Source organism: Trachurus trachurus, assembly GCF_905171665.1.
Source record: "Trachurus trachurus genome assembly, chromosome: 15".
Lineage (NCBI taxonomy): Eukaryota > Metazoa > Chordata > Actinopteri > Carangiformes > Carangidae > Trachurus > Trachurus trachurus.
Window position 1 is genome coordinate 13,858,867 of NC_139906.1, and position 20,835 is coordinate 13,879,701.

The following is a 20,835-nucleotide window of genomic DNA, read 5'->3' on the forward strand; positions in this document are numbered from 1 at the left end:
TAATTTTCATCATAGGTATACCTCAGCTATGAGAGACAAAATTAAAAAAAAAATCCAGAAAATCACATTGTCTGATTTTTTAAGAATTTATTTGCAAATTATGGTGGAAAATAAGTATTTGGTCACCTACAAACCAGCAAGATTTCTGGCTGTCGCAGACCTGTAACTTCTTGTAACTTCTTCTTTAAGAGGCTCCTCTGTCCTCCACTCGTTACCTGTATTAATGGCACCTGTTTGAACTCCTCATCAGTATAAAAGACACCTGTCCACAACCTCAAACAGTCACACTCCAAACGCCACTATGGCCAAGACCAAAGAGCTGTCAAAGGACACCAGAAACACAATTGTAGACCTGCACCAGGCTGGGAAGTCTGAATCTGCAATAGGTAAGCAGCTTGGTGTGAAGAAATCAACTGTGGGAGCAATTATTAGGAAATGGAAGACATACAAGATCACTGATAATCTCCCTCGATCTGGGGCTCCACGCAAGATCTCACCCTGTGGGGTCAAAATGATCACAAGAACGGTGAACAAAAATCCCAGAACCACACGGGGGGACCTAGTGAATGACCTCCAGAGAGCTGGGACCAAAGTAACAAAGGCTACCATCACTAACACACTACGCCGCCAGGGACTCAAATCCTGCAGTGCCAGACGTGTCCCCCTGCTAAAGCCAGTACATGTCCGGGCCCGTCTGAAGTTTGCTAGAGAGCATTTGGATGATCCAGAAGAGGATTGGGAGAATGTCATATGGTCAGATGAAACCAAAATAGAACTTTTTGGTAAAAACTCAACTCGTCGTGTTTGGAGGAGAAAGAATGCTGAGTTGCATCCAAAGAACACCATACCTACAGTGAAGCATGGGGGTGGAAACATCATGCTTTGGGGCTGTTTTTCTGCCAAGGGACCAGGACGTCTGATCCGTGTGACGGAAAGAATGAATGGGGCCATGTATCGTGAGATTTTGAGTGAAAACCTCCTTCCATCAGCAAGGGCACTGAAGATGAAACGTGGCTGGGTCTTTCAGCATGACAATGACCCCAAACACACCGCCCGGGCAACGAAGGAGTGGCTTCGTAAGAAGCATTTCAAGGTCCTGGAGTGGCCTAGCCAGTCTCCAGATCTCAACCCCATAGAAAATCTTTGGAGGGAGTTGAAAGTCCGTGTTGCCCAGCGAAGGCCCAAAAACATCACTGCTCTAGAGGAGATCTGCATGGAGGAATGGGCCAAAATACCAGCAGCAGTTTGTGAAAACCTTGTAAAGACTTACAGAAAACGTTTGACCTCTGTCATTGCCAACAAAGGGCATGTAACAAAGTATTGAGATGACCTTTTGTTATTGACCAAATACTTATTTTCCACCATAATTTGCAAATAAATTCTTTAAAAATCAGACAATGTGATTTTCTGGATTTTTTTTTAAATTTTGTCTTTCATAGCTGAGGTATACCTATGATGAAAATTAGAGGTCTCTCTCATCTTTTTAAGTGGGAGAACCTGCACAATTGGTGGCTGACTAAATACTTTTTTGCCCCACTGTAGGTGCTGTAACAAGCTGAATTAGAAAATCTATAAATTAATGATGCTCATGAATTGAATCAAACCTGAAATGCTGGAGCTGAAGGTCAATACATTTAAGCCATATCTACATAATAATAAAATAAGCACAAAATAAATCAAAGGAGAGAATGACAGTAATGACAGCAGTGGAAACTATACGTAATGTATTTCTGATTAGATATTAATACATCTATGCAGGTATTTTTATACTATTTTATTTCTCTGTGAGTCATACAGCAGAGTCCTACAAACCTTATATCACATCTTTGAAGAGTTACTGAAGGATTTGTGGTATCAAATGGATACACCCTGCAGCATTTCACTGGGGTCAGAGCACTTAACCTGCAGCATGTATTGCATTTCGCCATATCTCTCAATAATGTAATTGAAATCATTATTTGAAAAGGCGATTTTCTCTCCCGGTGCCCCAGAGGTGTGTTCAGCACTAATTGAAGTGGGCGTCTCAGGTGTCCATCATTAAAGTGAGCTATCTGCTGTGACTACCTCAACACCTTCAACACCTTCTAACTTAGCACAAGCGCTTCTCTATCATTTCCACTTTTTTTTATTAACGGAAGGTGCTGAAAAGAAAAGAAATCTGTCTTTTCAATGGCAGCTGTGTGTGGCTTTTGTCACATGCTGCTAGTGCTTATGAAGCAGATGTTCATTTTTTAATCAAGCAGAACTGCATGACTAATGTCTGCAGTGTCTTTTGGTCCTTTTTTTTTTTTTTAAATGTTATGAGGACCGGAGTTATAAGGACGCTTGTGAAAAGACATCAATGTGGAAAAGGTCTAGTTTCAAAGCTATACAGTCTTCTTTCGTCTTCCACTGAATTCTATTTAATTAAACATACAAAGAATAATCCACCAACATGGATCACTGTTGTCTCGTTGCTTTGTGTGCTTTTCACAGTGTCTGCTCACAAGGTCCCATCATTGAAGTATGAGCTCAGGGAGCGCAACACAGTTTGTATTCAGTCTGTGTGACAGGCGGCAAAGCAGCAATCTTGTCTGTCGAAAGACAATAATTCCACTCAGCTGCCATGTTGCGCACACAAATGTGCTATGCGATATCGGCTCTGAAATCTGTCACCTTGCAAAGTGAAATTTAAAGTCTGAAGATCCTCCCCAGGATATTTGATTTTTAATGCACACTTTACACCTCCCAAAGTCGACTTGTGTGTTCATATTTGAAGCTGTTTTTTTTTTTAAATATATTCAATCAGGAAAGACACAGATTAACGCTAATGGTGGAACTTAATATAATAAAGGCTTTGGCATTAGCGCTGTCGATTCAGGAGATGTATGATGATGGAGCCCTTTGAATAGCAGCCATTCTGTGAACCCCCATGGGAGCCTTGGATGGGGCCGGGCGGTGGTGCAGTGGTAGAGGGGCGAAGTTGCAAGCAGCACAGACAGCAGTGGCATACATACATAAAGGCAGTTTCTAAATTTTTCATATAAGATGATCAGCGGATGATAGGAAAGCCTGCACACAGACACATCATTGGATAATATAAGGGACAGGTGGAGCTGCATTGTGAGGATGAGATAAGGGCGGCTGAGTCGTCTTCCTGCTCGAACTTGATCTTACACATGATGGCAATTACACAACTTCATCCTCCCACTGCAGCTTCAAAGAGAAATCTTCATTTCATCCAGAGCGTAAATGATTCATCGACTACTTGATTAGTCAGTTATGAAAGAAAATTAATCTGCTGCTCTGATAGTCGACCAGTTGTTGGAGTCATTTTCAGGGAAAAGTACTAAACATTGTTTTCAGTCAAAGTTTTCTGATGTGAGATTTTCTGCTATTCTCACTAATCTATATTATTGCAAATTACGTATCTCTAGGGTTTTTTTTTCTCCAGACAAGATTTGAAAAACTGTGGCATTTCATTCCACTATTTCCTGACATTTTAAGCAATTAATTGGTTGATTGTGACAATGATCAGCTGATTAATTGATAATGACAATAATCATTAGTTGCATCCGCCTTCAGGAAATGACTTTTATCACAGATTAGTTGCGAGAAAAATAGAGGCGAAGCAAGCCAGCCATACACCCCTATCCACATGTGCACAACCAGCCATGTCTAAACTAAACAGACAGGTCAGACAAAAATCCATTATAATCACTCCACAATGTCAGAGCAGATGTATCCCTGATAAAGTCCCTGCAAGTAAAAAATACATGTAAAAAGCTGAATAGGTGCCACACACGGGCATTAGGCTACTTTCCTACGGAGGCTTTTCTGCATTGTAATAGTTGCACTCTGCTTTAGGTTTGCATTACAGTCAAGACTTGAGCTTTTTAGCCAATGTTCTCCATGATTGAAATTCTCAGTCAGCCATCAATCTGCATTATAGACTGGTTTCCCCTTGTCTGGTGGGGGCTAACTGAAACAGATTGAGACAGCTCTTGCTCACTGCATCACTAATGGCTGCCGATGAAAGACGTCTCTGTGCAGTTGACCCGTATGTGGAACAGGATCACGTCGCAGCTCGGAGCGAACACAGCTCAATATAGGCAGTCTCTTCAGCATCAGTCACCAGTCAACAGCATCCTCATCCTATTGACAAAATGTTGCCCAGGAATAGAATCTAATCACAGGGTTTGGACGGGCTCTAGTTCTCCTAATGGTTTACCATTAGCTGACTGGAACAAAGCCCAAAGTATAGAGAAATATAGCAACATAGGCTATTCCAGGGTGTCTGGTAATAATGGCTTCTCGATTATTTCCATGGCACCTGCTTAGCTCCCCTGTGCCTATATACTGGCAAACAGAGTAGGGTGATGGAGAAAATTATAACTTGCTCACCTCTGTCCTTCTCATTATTTTCTGTTACCCAACCAGGAGCCCATTCGAAACAATAGGCAATTTATTTTTCGGTATTAAATTATTAACCCATCTTCATTGATATGTTGTTTTATTTACAATGTAATGAACCGTCTTTTATTCTTTCCTTGTTTTTAGAAAACAATCCCAAAGCCTGTGGATTATAAAATGAATGAAATAAAAATGATTAAAGCCGTTTCACTGATATGAAACATTTATAATGTAAAAGATGGCCTTTAGCACATTTCTTTTCGTGGGTATCAGTCTTGCATCAAATAGGTACGCATATCTCTTCTGTCTTATATTTTAGGGCTTGTCGTGGCCTGTGGTGGCGGGGGCCCAATGTGACATCTTTTCATGGGGCCCAAATTACCTGCCGGTGGCCCTGCGGACATGCAGCCATTAATCTAGGAAAGGAGCACAAGGTAAAATCAGAGGAATATGCATCTTCTCCATTCATTTGTATGGATAATGCAGAAGTGCTGCCTAAGCAAAAAACACTTCCAAGCCATTTTGCAGGCTAGCCACAACAGAGTCATTACCTGCATGCCGTAATTGACAGTGAACACAGGCAATCCTGTTAATTGATTACCTAGGGCCGCACTAATGGAAAATGCAAAGCCTCATTGTATCTTCCATAAAGCCCCTGTCAGAAACATTTCCACACAGAGAGGACCGGAGGCAGAGCCAATAATGTCTGTAGATTCACTCCCTGGGGGGACCCCCCACATCTGAAGACCTTTCAGACTGTTTTAATCTGGTGCATAATTACCTATATGATGGTGATCTGGTCAGATGTTTCATACAGACACTGTAGCAGATCAAAGGACAGAATAAAGACAGCACGCGCCTCTACAGAAATATAACTTAATTAAGAGAAGGCTACACCCAGCTGCTGTGCGTGTTTCTTTTTCTTTTCTTTTTTTCCCCTTCTTCCATCCAGGTTGAGACGAGGATGCGGGGGTATGGGCCCCTCTCCCCTCTCGTGCAGGAATCAGCCTCCAGCTCCTCCTCTGATGCATCGTTTGCATCAGTAGACTTTGGAGCACTTGTCCGCGCGCTGCTGCTGCTGCTGCTGCTGCACCTCCCCACTGTGCATTCTCGGACTCCACTTCAGCAGGTGATGACAGACAGACGCTCCAGAGTGAGGATGATGTGTTTGTAACACGCCTGAAGTCGGAATTAACGGAGAATGGAGACGCGCCTCGGTTCCTGTCTTTTTATCATTTTCTCGGAGTGGATTTGGCTCTTCACCCTAACTTCTTCCATCCTGGGCGGAACAAAAGCGGAGGTGAGGTGCATTCCCTCGTGCCAGCTGCCGCAGGTCACAACGTTTCCCCGGGAACTCTCGACGCAGGATTTGGCTCATTTTGGCGAGGCACCAGCTGAAGAATTTGTTGGATTTAACGAGGGGTCACCGGGCGCCAAACCCAGCGCCGGCGGCGGGGACGAGAGGCACAACGTTGCGGAATTAACCGCGAGCGAAGAAAGTTCGTCCAAAGTACGGTTACGGGGGAATAAAACAAGTTGCATCCAGAAGGACGCGTTAAACGACCAACAAAAACTTTCCCACTCCAAAGTGTTTTCTCGCGCCTTTCCTAAAAACGTGACCGATAATAGCAGCGGTGATGCACAAAACAACAGATTTTCTGGGGGGAATTGGGCGCAGGGTGATGTGACAGTGCGTGAGGACAAGGATGTGGGAGGTTGGAGACGGACGCCGAGGAGCGCAGAGACTTGGTCCGGATTCAGAGCCGAGGGCGGGGATGAGGCTTCGTTTTCGGACCAGGGGGAGTTTCAGCTCACAAGTTCGACATTTGCACTGAGCGGGGACACGGCTCACAACCAGGCGATGGTGCACTGGTCCGGACAGAACAGCAGCGTAAGTGCTCACTCACTGTGCTCCACATTTACGCACGGGGCTGACGCAGTGTGGTCAGCGCTCACTCTCACAGCTTCTGTGGTCATTTAAAGCTTTAGACGTGACTGAATGACCGAGCAGAGCAGTGATTAAATCTGAGACTGCTGAGAGGCTGCAGAGTTTGAGGGAGTGTGTGCCTGTTTCTCCCTCTCTCTCTCTCTCTCTCTCTTTCTCTCTGGCACACACACACCCTATCTATGGTATTGTTTATTGATTAGCTAACCTGGCAGATGAAAAAGAAAAAAAAATACAAAATAATATAAGTTTAATGTTCTATTCAGAGTTTAAAGGGAATTCTATCCCCTCTTTCCTTTGTCCTTCCCTCTCCCATTTATTCACTCATTCATATACAATCACACAAAGGAACACTGTGCTGTCTATTTGTCAAAGCACCAGATTTTGGCAGGTGACTATAGGCATACATTTTGCAAATGAGACTAATAAACCTTCCCACTTTCTTGCTATAGCTTTAGATCTGCTTTGCTCAAAAGTAGATGAGTAAATGGGTTCTGCTTCAGAAGGTTAAGTATACAGCCCACCGACTGATGCACTGTGTCCTCAACATATTGGCTATAGTATGCCTGAGTGCCGTGGGGTAGAAGTGGTAGTCATTATACAGCAGATAGGTGGAAATTCTATTATCATTATTGCACTCTCCATATGAAGAAATGCACATTACAATAGAGAGAAATGAGTAGCCATCTGAAACACAAAATGGCACCACTGTAATGCAATAAAATACTGAATATATGCAGGGAGAGAAAAAGATTTCAAGTCGTAAAAGTGACTAGTAAAAACCAACAGTTTTAAGGAGTTTCTTAAAAAAAAAAAGCTCTCTGAGGTTGTCTCCCTAATATCTAGGGGACTGTCACTCCACAGTTTGGGAACATAAAAATGTCTCATGTCTGTGGTTCTGAACTTCTAACAACCCAGAGTGGAGGATGTGCACGAACATGAAGGCTTTTAAAACAACGGGGGGTTTGCAATGTAAGCTCATCCATTTAGAGCTTAATATAGGCTACAAGTAAAGAGACTTTAAAATCAATTCTACAAGACTCTTGGACTGATGTCAAAGTAAGCTGCTCAAACCACACACATGTGCTCCCTCCTTTTCCTAGTTTTTTAGTGAGGCGTGAAGCAGCCTAGGCCTAATTAGTAATATTTTTGTCCCTAAATGGACATTTCAGTACGACCAGTCAGAGTGTCCAGGGCTTCAGATGGAGGCTTGACTTAGCTTTTTGGCATTTTGTTGGCTGGAACTGCACTGTGGTAATATTTCTGAAGTGAAAGACTGCTGATCATATAGTGCTGAGGCTTGATCTGTGCAGCCAGAGATCCAGGATTTTTTGCATAGCGCATCTCTTTTGGCCTTGGGGCTAAGCAATAGTATTTAGTGTTATTAAGCAGCAAAAAATGACTTTTTTCATATTGATCATATGCTTTTTTTGTTTGTTTATCAATTCATTTTGTCACAGACCAGAGTGAAGGTCCAGGACTCAAGGATCTTTGTTTTTACTATCGTGTGTGACAAAGAAAAGCATCAGATCCTCTTTTTTTTAAAGGCTGCAAAAATGAAACATAATTTATTCTGTCTTTAAAATGATCTTTTCACTTCTATATACTTCAATTATTTGTCTAATTATTAAAAGCTTTAAATGAGTTTAAGGCTTTTGTGTCATTCGGTGTTTTAGACATGTATAATAATTGTCATTTGGACAGATGGCGCAATCTATTTCAATTCATAATGTATATGAATAGGGTCAAATCATGTCATATGTAATCTCAAGGCACTCCACAGAGTTAGGTCAAGGCCTCACACTATTGTAGAGCGAAATCCAACAGTCCCTTTAATGAATAACTGCTTAGCAACCGGGGAGAAGAAAATTGTATAGATTGAAAAGGGGCATGGGATCAGTTACAATTTTCCTTTTCTGTGTGTAACAAAAATAACATAGGGTATATTAATCAAAATTGACTTCTAATTTAAAAACACATGCAAAAAATATAAGTGATGCATTCACGGTCGTGTTTTCAATGAAGCCTTTTAATCGGTGGATCAATGGATTATTATATAGGCTACATGTTAAGATGTGTGTATCTGTATAGTCTTTTCTGTCATAAACAAGAGTTTACGGTTTATCATGCAGGTTTGGTTTTCAGCCACAATGTGGAAGTGAACCTCCAAGTTACAAGTCAAACATCACAATTAGTCCGAAGCTGTTTAATGAAGGTAAAAATGAAACATAAGGTAAATATCATGCATAGTTCTTTTCCTCTGTGCTACTCTGATCAGCGGCGTTCCTAGCAACGGTTTGCTATACTTAGCAACGGTCTGCCAACCGACTGCAGGAATTATTTTTCTGTTGTTGCAATCCCTATCTTGGTCAATAGATGGTGGGATTCTGTTCATTCTCCATATTCAACCTTTTAATCTTGTCATGTTTTTATACATACATACACGTTTTTTGTTAAATATACTTATTTAGCCTTTAGCTGATGAGAGGGCTATTAGCTTAGCTTAGCATTAAGACTGGCAGTAGTGGGAAACAGCTAGCCTGGCTTTGTAATAAACAATCTACATATAGAGCTTGCTACTGTGATGTAAACAGCCTAATGGGGTGCAATGCATTATGGGGTTGTGCACCTTGGCGATTTGCGACACTTCGCGCCAACGCAAGGTTACATTGAGTTTGGTCAGAAGTTCTCTGGTTTGGTCGAGGTTGGATACATACGGTCGGTCTGATTGGACAAGTTGCCACATCAATGATATGTGACAATTATATTAGGCTATAATAGCTAATATAAAATCTATCCAGTGCACGATATAGAGAGATTTTTTTCTTCTTTATGTTTTGCCCGTTCATTCATCATCCCGTTACACCCTGAATCAAACAGGTGGGGAATGAGAAAGCACTCGCACCGGAGCACCGGAAAGCACTAGCACTGGAGGTCTTGCAGTAAACAGTCTCGTAAAGAAATAACGTTACGTTATTAAGTCTTAATATTTTTTCATGTGAGAAAGTCACAGTTTAGATCCCCAACCTGTGGTCAGTTTATCCAAATAACGCTTGTTAGGAAGTTTGCTCCGACATTTTCGAGAAGTGCAAGATCAGCGAGTCGTCCCAGAGGCAGCAGCCGGTCTGCTGAACTGATCGGCCTGTCAACCTGCATTGCCGGGTAACTTATCCGCAGGTTTTTAGAGGTTTACCGCCTGCTGGTTAAATTCTTTTTAGGAGATAAATGCTGGTCTCATTAATGAAATCTAACAACTGTGGCAGTAGCATTAGTTTGTTTGAATGTAAAGTGAAGCTATTGGACAGAGGAGCAGCGCTACTTTAGGACTCTGTACAGAAATGTATGTTGGCTGATGGCTGCAGTAACCCTGACGGCTTTTGTGTCATTAACGAGTCTTATTTCTTGATCCTGCCCCAAGTTCCTTTAAATATTGAAATGATTTCTTGGTTCTCATCTGTTTTATAGTATAGTATAGATTACAGTATAGTAGCAGTGGTAGTATATACAGTAAGCATTAGCAGGCAATATGAATATAAACTCTAAAGTGTCATCATATATTTGGGAAAGTTTTGTTTCTCAGCATGCATGATGAGATTACATTTCCAATCTGATATCCAGACATTTGTGTTTGATTCAAGTCATTATCAGCAGGATTTGTCATAATCTTTTTCACACTTACATGACAAACTTTCCAGTCCTGCTTTGACAAATTTACCCCCTGATGGCAGGCAGTCTCATCCCGCCCACTCACAATGTTATGTGTGCACGTTCACACTTCTGCTAAATGCCACACCCTCTCTCGCTGCGTAGGTGCAGGCCAGGTGGTCACCAATGAAGCTCGCCGATTTTCCAGCTGGTGTACTTTCTTACAGATCTATTTTAAGTGGTAATCTGTTTCAAAGTTAGTCAATTTCCCTTCTCCAAGTTAAACGTCTTTGTTCAGACAGTCTAGCCGTAACAATTGTAATCTGCTTCCTTTAGTATGAGAGGGTCTGAGAGAGGCTTAATACAGGCAATACAAGTACAAAGAAAGGGTTTAGGGGCTGGTGGTACATGTAATATTTCATCCTCATTGTTCATGTGGCTCACACATGTGGGGGCTTCGGTTTTCTCACACCTCAGACACTTGCTGACTTTGTCATACATGAAATCGCATCATCGTGCTGATATCAAGAAATCTGTCCTGTGATGCATTTGTTGCAAATTCTAACAACTGATAATTGGTTTATATTATTAGGCTCTCTCAGTGTAGCAGCCAATTGGTACACAGACCGTGAACCGCTTTGTCTGAATTTGTCATTGATTCACGTTGATGTTTAGTTTTCTTGTCCAATGCCGGATTTCAGTCAGTCATTAATTTGCCGCTGAAGTCTCATTCTTACAGTTCTTTTATCGTTTGTCCAATTACACAGTGTGAGAACTAAGCTGTGATGTCATTTCAGCGTTTCAATCAACATGAAAACCAAGTGAGATGCAAACGAGTGCTCAGACCACGTGCTGCTAGCGCACTCATTCATGTGGTAATTGTCTATGGCGAGAAACAGTTCAATAACAAGTGCCCTCACGCTGGATGTGCGCAATTTAGCTGAAGCAATTAATTGGCACATGTCAAGGATTTGATAACAATGAAAGAACTTGTGACAAATGAGTAGGCCTACATGTGCAAGAAAGCTTACAGTGGTATCGAGAGGCTGTATTGCTTTCAGCCTTGCATGGGTTATCCTAAGGAGCCTGTAAATAAATAATATAACTCAACTCATGTGGCAGAGGATGTAAATCATATATGCTGCTGGGCCTTCATGAGCAGATAGCCAAAAGCAAACCATGTTTTATGGCTGGAGATATGAAGCGTCATATGTATAAATATGCAGCGGTACATACTTGATTTCCTTGGGTGTGCGTTCACTTCGTCATTTTTGCATTTGAAATTCAAAGTAGGATTTGAACAAGTCTGGGAAAAAATGGAATGTTCCATCTGTATTAATCCGTTTGGATACTAAATTCCCAGTGTACTCAGAGTTCATTAAATGCACTGTTGCTGGTCACGCCACCAAACTGTCAAAGTGGTAAAAAGAAGAAACATTTATGACAGGAAGAAAAAAAAGGTGGATCTTAAAGGTGATGTTGATGATGTTTTTAGTAATTTACATTTGTATTACTCTTGCACGTTGTGTGAACTCAGTGATACACACTTCAATCAGCCTTTCTGCACAGCCAGATGTATCACTTCTTTGTTCACACTGTCCAGTTTATCAGACCTGACATGGGTGATTGCTCTCAATGTAAGCACAGAACCTCCAGTGAAGTTCTTCAGACAACACGGGTGCATCCTCAACAATATAGCCAGAAAAAGAAAAAGAAAGAAGAAAAAAAAGCTTCATTATGTCCTGTTGTACAGTGAGCCACAGATGGTCTATTCTCCTCTCGGTCAAGATTACAATAACCACAACATGTAAAATACCATTCCAGGGATATTAAAACAAGCTCAGTGCATTCTATAATGAGTCTTCTGACAGTAGCCATGTGGGAAATCAGACCGTGGAACTGCTCAAGCTGCAAGACAGCTGACCAAAAATTCGAACATGCCAGTTATTCACCCATTTGTCCTACAGCCAGACTGTTGGTTGTTCAGAAATTAAACATAGCTCTAATTAGTTATTTGGGTGGGGATGTAAGGGGTGGGGTCATTTAAAACTAAGCTCAATCTGTCTAGCGTCTGCTTGACAATACATTAATGTTAGCCTGTCACTCCAGTGAGACAGAGCAGGCACCAGAACAATTTCAATGCTCTTCCATAATTTAGGATTATAGGCTCTATGGGTTGCATTTGAATTAATTTCAATGAATTATGTGTTTTAATTAGTTTGAACTTTATCTTTTCAGTGGGTGATAGGCCCTTTTGGCATGATTCCCCTGCGCTTGAATGGGTTTTTATTCAGGTGCTCTAGATTCCCCTCACAGTCCAAAGACATGCAAGTAAGGTGAATCAGAAAATCTGAATTGCCCGTAGGTGTGAATGTGTTTGTCATTCTGTGTTAGCCCTGTGAGGCTGTCAAACTGTCCTGTCCAGTGCATGCTGGGATAGGCTGCAGTGCCCCATGACCTTGAGCACATCTGTCCTGTTTTGTTTCCGCTCGACTCATCTGTTTTAAATGCCACACGTATGATATTAATCGCTTAAAATTCTCCGCAGAAGAAATAGTACACAGACTGCACACTGTATTATTTAAGAGATATCATAGCTGATAGATATTTTACTGAAGAATAAGGCACTCAGGTCCTAGATGTGTTCAGAGGCATGAAGTCATCTGAGTTTGAAGAGTTTTCTTCCACTTGCTTCGGGTTGTGACCAGGCTGATGAAGATCTTTACAGCTTCTAGGACAATTTCCTGGAGTTTTTGTCTCATAAAAACTGCTTAACATTCAGTTCCTGTGACTTTTTCTTTTGAGTTTTCCATTTCTAGGTGACAGGGGACACACAATCTTTCTCTATATCTAAGCCCAATGGCAATCCGTGCAAGTAGCTTAAAGTAGTTGTAGTAGGTATGTTTCATTGTTAGGTGTCCTCTGACTGTAGAAAGGAGGACGTCGGGTGATATAGTAGCTTGTTAAACCATATTACTAGATTTGGATGTATGAGTCAGCAAAACACAGGGCTTTGACACAGGAGACTGCTGTTTCTTTTTTATTTAAAGGGTTGAACCATGACCGTTCCATAACCCCCTGCATCGTCTCAGCGGTGTAGGGACAAACAACCGTTGTTCAGGTTGGACGACTTGCTGACTGAGTGATCACATCCAGGGTTCACAAAAACCCTCTGTATTTGGATCCTGTGTTGACTTTTTCCATCTTTGGTAAAGAGCCTTCTACCCATGGGAAAATATATTTTTCTCTGCCTTCAAAAAGCTGTAGCTCAATTCTTGAAACGTCTCCTCTATCTTACAGCCATTGAATATTTATTTCCTGCTCATGGTTACTCAAGTCCGTGTTTTGTAGTACTTTTAGCTCCTCTATTTTCTAGTGGAGGATCCTCCCCTTTTTCGCAGACCTTGTACTTGATAGCCTGGCATGTAGCTTCTCTTATTTGGCTTCATTGATCTCTTGGTAGATTTTCTCATCTGTCTCTGAAAACTGGAGAAGGGCCAGGTACTGTATGCTGTCAGTAGTTTCATCTGAATTGTATAGTTGCTTTTATGACTCACTGACTGAACTGTGCATAAAATACTGTATTCTCTGGTTCTGCTTTAATATTTTCCTCAGTGTTCTCCATCATCGCTGAAGTACTGTGAGATGAATAAACTGTCCGTGCATTGTCTATCCCTTCAATGCAAACATCTATCCTATTATACTGAAATAATCCAGTTTTGTTCAATTATTCATTTCCACTGTCCCGTGGAAAGCAGGCTGCGGTGCCATGGCTACACATGCTTGGGGAAAAAGTCCATGAAAGATGACACTTTTAAGTTTTTGACTGTCGACGTCATTCGTCTGAGGCAACCGGAGGTAAATGATCAGTTGAACAGAAACAGAACGGGGTATGTTACAGGATGGAGAAAAAGATGAATCTAGCTCATTTCAGGATGTCAGTTACAAGAATTTATTTTGACTCTGTCAGCGCTTCAGTGCCACAAAGCACTGGAACGATAATTGAAATTACTGTACGTGCATTCTGCATTCAGTCATTGTGCAGAGAGCCTAATGGATGTCAGAAACTGTTAAGTCAAAACAATCAATGTAAAGTTAACTTCATACCAAGTTTTGAAATTATTCAGTCAAGGTATATGGCTGAATTTTTACTTTGCAGCACCAGGGATAAAAATAACCTCAGTGTGACTCGTGTGCAAACAAAGATTTCAACGGTGTCTTCAGTATCGTATCGAAAATATAGGTATGACAACAATATAAGGGTATGCAAAATAGCTATAATAAGAGCAGAGCTTGAGATATAAATCTGCAATCTTTTGAAGAAGTTGAAAGTTGTGTCTTCTCCCTTTGTGACATGCAGGTTTTTTTTTTTCGCTAGAGATCCCACTGAACAAAAAGTTCTTGAGTCACAGTGAGCATAGCACATCTGCCAAATCTATTCAACAGCAGTGAAGAAACACACCCATATTATTTTGAGTAGAACGCTGGCCTTACTGAGAGGAGAACAATGTTAATGTATAATACATCTTATTTAAAAATATATGAACAAGACTAGGTCAAAACCTAGAATATGGATGGACTGCATGGTAGGCTATTTGCATTCTGCCTAGTGTCAGCCAGTTCCATCCCTTCATCTGTTTCTCTGCTCAGATATACAGTATTTTAATACAGTCGAATCCCCGATGTTCTCATTTATATTTTCCCCTTTTCTGTTGTCAGGCAATGGGACATTATGAAATTTGAGACTAAAAAGTAGCCAATGTTAACCAGCAGTCACTTTCGAGTCATTTCCAAGTTCCTGAGTAAACGTTGTCAGACAAAATCAACATAGATATGAGTTAAAGTCAGAAGCTGTGCTGTGATTTTAGCTGTTTACTCTTTAAATGATGAAGAAGAGAGAAAGTTAGAAGCTTGTGAAAGTCAGCGGCCATGTCTAAGCCTGGCGCAGAGAGGTGTGCCTGTGGAGGGAAAGCTTCTACACAAAGTAGCTAAGAACTGGACAGTGGCTAGATTTGTTAATGCATGCTTTTTGAAAATTAGTTAATGTGACAGGAGGCTAATGGGGAAACTGCAGTGGTGTAAGATTGTCCCTCACTCAGTCAGCAACATCTGTATGTACAAGGCTGACCCTGCTGTAGCACTCCAGCCAAATATTATTCAATACACGGTATCACTGAATTCAGGATAAAATGAATTTAAATAAAAATACACATACCATGCAAATCTGGAGGGCACTTGCAGACTTGGGGGAATGATGGAAAACAAAATAAGCCAAAGATAAAAGCGAGACTTGAGAGTATTATCGATCTTTTCATCTAAGACTTGGCAAGATGGCAAATATTCCATATTTCCCAGAATATTGAACTTTTGCTTTCAAAAGGTCCGAAGCCCCTTTGAACAGTGACTTCAATGAATAAAATGCAAAGAAATGTGCACAGGTCAGAAGGCGGTAAGAGGCCCTACGGGCTACCCAGAGGAATTCCAAAATTAGGCCTATAGGCTCAGTTATCAGCTTACCAATAATTATCAATACCCTAATAACGTTGTTTCATAATTTAACAAATTATGTAGACAAATACACTAGAGTCAAGTTTGATATAGCACATATTTATATAAGATTTCAGTTGATTGGTTTTTTTGATTGGTCACCCTTTGGTTGGTCTTTTAATAATTAACAGATTGACCATGATTGCTTAAATTTCACACCTTTGTTGATTTTGCATTGCTAAACACAGAACATACTGTTTTAGTGTCAATATAATCATCATAATAAATAAAACGTCTTTTTCCTAACCTATTTTTGTCCCAATATATCAATTTTGGACAATGACACCAGAAATAGCAGCTTGCCTGCAACAGCAATATCTACTTTGATCGACTGTTAGAGCCATCTCAGCTCTTATTAAAGCTGCACAGCTCTGTCTCTCCATGTTTTATCTTGGGGGGGTTAGGGATGGGGGAGTGGACAAGAGATTTAATACAATCAGTAGTTTAACGCAGAATAATTTGTAACGGCATTTGACCATTTTATCGTGACTACCTCCCCCACCTTGGTACTGCGTCCTCAGCACACTATGACAAACAGCCCTGTTTTTGGACACTGATGCATGTAGTAGCCTGTATATAACTATGTTGACATGCTCAGGCAACCCCGTGGCCGATGCTGTCAGCATGGACCTCCATCAGCTTCCCTCTCTCCTCTGCGGCTGTGATGGACAGGCTCTGGAGGTGTATGTGTGTGTGTGTGTGTATGTATGTCTATGTATGCGTGTGTGTTGTTGGTGTGGTGTTTCTGCGGCGTTGTTTCACAGAGTGAACATCACACATCCGGCTAAAGAAACATAAATAAATTCATGAAATACATAACGATAAGAATTCCATCAACACTATTCAGCCTCAGAAAACTAAAGACAAAGAATTTATTTCTCCTGACATATTCGTGAATGTGGCATTGCTTACATTGCATGGATAAACAGAGGGGCTGGTTTTTAGAGCTCAGCATGCAGCTCTGCACAGAAACTACTGGCAGGCTGAGTTCAGCTCTGCCAAGCCACCAAGCCTTCCTGTGGTGAGCTTCTCTAATGCCTTGAAATCCTGCAGTGTGTTTTTTTATTGACAAGCTGCGTTACCCTCCTGGGTTTCCTTTCTTCTCCACCGAGTGTTGTCTAATAGAGCAGAAATCCCCTACAAATCAGCCAAAGATTTTACACTAGACCAGGATAAAGTTAATTTGCCTGGAAAAATGCATAATGAGATCTTCCTCCTTTTTTCTTCTTTTTTTGTCCCAGACACGTCTTTGTGTTTGCTCTCCTTTGTGTTCATTTTAATAAAACTAGTGTTATGCAGTTCATAGTGTGCTTTTCTTGTTGTCACTGTGCCTCACTGTTTGTTTCATGAACAGCTGCAAAAGCTTCAGAATAACTGTGGCAGCAGTTGTTGAGCAAAGAATCCCTTTCAGGCATTTTTTTTAATCAGATAATGTCTCGACAACCAACATGAAAGTTAGCGATCTATGAAATGTATTTTTAAGTTCTCGACTGCTCGGTGTGTTAATGTAATTTAGTCAGTGCATCAGTGCTTCATCTATGAATCAGAAACGTTTTTTATTCATTTTACACTGGACACCCACATTACTCATTCATATGAGTTACACCATCTGGCTGCTGCAAGGAAAAGCCTCTCATTCAAAACCATAACTTTCACTCACTTACTGAAGTTTCATTTTTGGATTTATAGTTATGCATTTTGGCAAAAGTGTAGGTTTCAAGCACTGTGGGTGACTCTAATAAGACATATGGATGAGAGAAATCCTTCCCCGGCATATTTGTCATTATCAGCGATTTTACTTCATAGATGTCAGATGAAGTAAGTGTAGTTTATTAAAAAGTCCATGGAGCTTTTAGTTTGTCAACATGCAACCAATCTTTTACCACCTCACTCAGCACCTCCAAAGTGCTGAGTGAGGAGTGAAAGAAGTTTTGAAATAAAACAGACAAAAAATATAAAATAAATAAAACTTCTTTGCACAGTGGGCACAACTTTTTTGGTTGGGTTGAAAAACCTACCCACTTGCTGTCTAATCTTGCCTGCATTGATCAGACCCCCTGCCCGTGCATTGCTGAAGCTTCCAAGCTCAGCAGGCCTCCGTAGCCTAGCGTAGCTGCTGAACTTGCCCGAGCTTTCATTTATGGTGAAGAAGCAAATGATGCGGGAGTGTAAAGCCCAGAGAAGAAGGAAGCCGTTTCAGTTGACTTATCAACCGAGCTGCTACTTTCACACAAGGTCGTTGTCTCAACATGAGGAGTCCAATAAAGTCAGACACTTGCTGTTCTGCTTGGGAGCCGTAGCTGTCACATGGAGTATCTGCTCACTGCACGGATTTAAGATGCTGGTGTGATGTTCACTGATCAATGTTATTACCATCTGTAAGGGTACTATAGTGTTCCCATCAGTCACACTACAGCTGAACTTTATTACTTCAAGAGCTACATGTAGAGTCATTTTAACAATGTTAAACACAAAGACAGAATATGTTTTGTTCATGTTCCCCTGTTCAGAGCTGTTCACTGCTCCTATTCTGTACAGTATAGCTACATCGGGTTTTACCAGGACACCAATAGTTTGTTCTGTGCAAAGTGATTTTGTGAAGTTGCTTCATAATTTATGATTGCAGTGACCTGCTATCCATGGGAGAGCCAACAACTCTGACTTCAAACAACCTAGCTTCAGCACAACATCTGGTCCACGAGGAAATGTTGCCTTTGTTAATGAAGTGATATAAATTGATATGGCAGACAAAAGCCTCTGTACATTACGTGTCACACTGCGGTGGTATTGAAGTATACGAGGATGCGCTTTCCTGCAGGCTTGTGTTGCTGTAAACAAAGTAATGGAAATAGACAATTCTTTCTTTATTACAAGTGTTAAATGATGCTGTTTAATGTGAGCTGGTTTTATCGAGTGGAGTTTCATACTTTATACCACACCAGCCCCTCGGGTCTATGATTTTGCTTTCTACACTGTGTGTGTGTGTGTGTGTGTGTGTCTTTTTTTTTCTTTTTTTTCTTGAGAGGCGTTCGGTGCCACACTGTTAACACTTGCTTGGTGTTAATATCATGCAGACAGGTGTTCTCACCCTTCTCCTCCCAACTCGTTTGTCTTAGCTGTGACATTGTCACAAGTCATCGCTAACTCGAACATCACCCTCACACAAGCCCTACAAAATGTGAAACTCAGTACTTCATATTTTAAACTACTATAGTCATTTTTTCTCATATGAACATTGGGTCATGGAGCTGCCTGTTTGTGAAACGTGTTGACCAGAGAGCGCAGAGCTCTACAGTCTTACAGCCGTCAGGTGGGCACAAACATAACTCCAAGTTAATGATAATGTTGCTCCATGTCTGCTGGGTGTGTAAATTAGAAGTAGTTTGTCAACACATTTATCATATTATATAAAATCACAATACGTTGGTGTTGTTTACAGCTGCTTCCAGTTGGCTGAAGATTCAATTAATACAGATGTGAAGGAAAACAAGTTTGGATAAATGAGCTCTGTTTCTCTGTAGCCTTGTGGTTTCAAATGGTTGAAAGGGTTAGGACCGATTTACAGCAGATTAACCCAACACATGCTGGGCATTTTATATATATGGTTGGTTTTTTTTTTATTTTTTATACGTCATATTTGTCTCTAATATTAATATTCTGGTCAGTAACTCCTGTAACAATTGCCTTTATGGAGTCATCCATCTGTTTAATTGCTGTGGCCAAAAGTGATGACAGTTTTATTGATGAGGCAACTTAATTCCAACAGCTGATAAGGCTGGATCAACCGGTTAGTGAGAGTGGGAATGAATTGTAATGCATACTCTGTCGCTCCTTCATTCGTTCATCCTTCAATAACAGAACCCCCCGCCCCCACTGACCCACCCTCTTCTGGCTTTTTTGATACCTCTATCCCACCTCTTCTCCTCTTCATACACCCCTTTCATTTCACACCAGTAATCTCTTCACCTTAAGCCCTTTAAGTCACCATTAAGCCTCCGTTCATTCTTACATAATGATCAAATTCATCCCAGTCCATTTACCTCCAAGGTGTAGGGTTTACAAAGGATTACAGGTTGAAAAATCAATTTGCTTGCTCTTGGATGTCAAGTAATCCAGTTTGGAGATATGTTGGCTCTACTGCAGTCTAATGGGCCATGTGCTACACCATAGCAGAAATCAGTCGTGACACCCTTGTTGAAATTCAAAGGAAAAAATATGCTAATACATATGGCATTATTATTTAAGTCATGCCATTACCCTGTGAATGGTTTAAAGAAGAGCCTTTGTCCGATGATTTCAAATAGCAGTTTAATGGCTTTTGTGACATCCTGAACTTCAAACACCTGTTTCACACAGAAACATCTACAAAGTGAATTTTGTATCACTGAACCAATGTGTTAACTGCAGCCATGGAGCTTCACCTTCAACATCTCTCACAACGCAGGAAATGTTTCCAGCCAGCAAGAAGGTGGATGCAAATTATATCTGACTACAATCTTGGATCCTTCCCAAGTAAATGCATAAAGTTAATTGCCATACAGAGGAGGGGGAGTAGGGAGGGTTGGGGCATAATTTGCCCTAATTTTCAGACTGCTGCAGGTTGTTTTATTGTGTATGACAGTGTCCATGAGGGTATGACTTTTGGAAGGTATAAAGGCTATTTTATTGGAAACCCATAAATCTCTGCAACCCAGTCTGGACAGTGGGTACCACAGAGCTATAACAAGCTCTGTGGATTATCTCTGAACTAGCCCTCATATTAAAGGTTTCATACATTCAGCACAAAGTAATAGAGGAGTCAGAGTTTTCTTAGTCAGCTTATTCAAAAGAGGGCACATAATTAGGAAAGAAACCAAAACTATAAAGTTTAAATTGCATTATTAACGGCAAGAGTTTCTTTGGAGACTTTTGGTTTTACAGTGTTGTACATAATTTAATGGTTGTGGTATATAAATGGATATACATTCACTGCAGGTAAAGACATATGCTGTATAACAGAAAACACAAGGAAATTAATGATGATGACAGCACCCCTGAGGACAATGAATATAATTGTGAGCAGTTGACGTTAATAATTTGGTGATTAATTGATTAGTGGATCCTCAGAGAATTGGTAAGCAGCTGTTCGTATTATTGATCATTTTTAAGAAAAGAATAAGAGATTGAAAGGACTCTTTATCTTCAGCCTCATTGGGTTTGGTGATTCTGTTCACTCATGCAGGAATTAATCACATCGCAGACAAGAATCAGATAGAGAGATGGGGTATAAGGGTTATGTTTGGGATGCAGCGCTTAAAGACTGATGT

At 40.9% G+C, this 20,835-nt stretch overlaps 1 protein-coding gene across 1 annotated transcript in view; it reads left to right on the forward strand.

The window, feature by feature from the left end:
- Positions 1-5,593: 5,593 nt before the first annotated feature.
- The window catches only part of LOC310998401 (VPS10 domain-containing receptor SorCS1-like), a gene marked incomplete at both ends in the record, with an annotated part of 46,533 nt that continues 31,291 nt past the window's right edge, over positions 5,594-20,835 (forward strand). The window contains one exon of the mRNA XM_083988434.1: positions 5,594-6,283. Coding sequence (XP_083844560.1) covers positions 5,594-6,283 — 690 coding nt within the window. The remainder of the gene's footprint in view (positions 6,284-20,835) is intronic.